The 1009-nt window shown below is 54.9% G+C and overlaps 1 protein-coding gene across 1 annotated transcript in view; it reads right to left on the minus strand.

The window, feature by feature from the left end:
- LOC103477425 (echinoderm microtubule-associated protein-like 6) overlaps positions 1–1009 on the minus strand; it is a 54480-nt gene that overhangs the window by 1536 nt on the left and 51935 nt on the right. The window contains 3 exon segments of the mRNA XM_017308829.1: positions 131–231; positions 534–687; positions 763–866. Coding sequence (XP_017164318.1) covers positions 131–231; positions 534–687; positions 763–866 — 359 coding nt within the window.

Consider the following 1009-nt stretch of genomic DNA (forward strand, 5'->3'; position numbering starts at 1 on the left):
GGTACCAGTCGGTTCTGGTCGGTGGTTCTGGTCGGGAGCAGTTGGTTCTGGTCAGTGGTTCTGGTCGGTACCAGTCGGTTCTGGTCGGTGGTTCTGGTCGGTACCAGTCGGTTCCGGTCCGTTCTCCTACCTGCAGTCGTCTCCTCCGGTGCTGATCACCTGCTTGTCGTCGTGGGAGAATCGGACGTTGGTGACGTGAGGCGAGTGTCCGAGGAAACGCTTGTGTTTGGCCTGAAGYCGGAACAGAACCAGAACCAGAACCGGGTCAAAGTCCAGAAAACAGAGAAACAAGTTTTATTTTGAGTTGTGATCAAATTTTATAGAAATTTATTTTCTTGGAATCAGTCAGAATGAAGGATGGAGTTTTAATGTAAAGTCTGGAGACGTTTATTGATCAATAATGATTCTATTAGGGATCAATTACAGTATTGATTCTATATTGATCATCAGCACCAGCTAACCTCTGTCATGCTGATTATTGCCCCACTATTCTAATACTGACATCATTTCCACTGAATGACGCAGAAACTCACAGACTTGTCTCTGCAGGGGAAATCGAACAGTCTGACCAATCCCAGGTCGTCTCCGCTGACCACGTTCAGGCCACCGTGCGAAACGCAGGCGCAGATCACGTCGGCTCTGTCGGCGCTCCGAGGCCAGATCCCCACAACTTCATCTCCCAGAATGCTGTTGGACACACGAACGCAGAGCGGCGTCAGAGCGGCGGCGGCTACCGGCGGCTCGGGTCGGGTCAAAGGTCACCTGGTCCACGTCGCCCAGGTGATTCTGTCGATGGCGCTCTGGTCACTCAGCAGCTTCCCTGAAGGAACCTCAAACACCAGGCGGCGGTACGCTCCGGTCGACACCTGAAGGCAGCACAGAGCGTCAGGACCGACTGGACCGGGAACCGCTGGACCCGGTCCAGAGAGCAGAACCACTGGACCGGGTCCAGGGAGCGAAACCGCTGGACCGGGTCCAGGGAGCGGAACCGCTGGACCGCAACGAGCGG

The sequence above is a fragment of the Poecilia reticulata genome, linkage group LG15 (genome assembly GCF_000633615.1).
Source record: "Poecilia reticulata strain Guanapo linkage group LG15, Guppy_female_1.0+MT, whole genome shotgun sequence".
Taxonomy (NCBI): domain Eukaryota; kingdom Metazoa; phylum Chordata; class Actinopteri; order Cyprinodontiformes; family Poeciliidae; genus Poecilia; species Poecilia reticulata.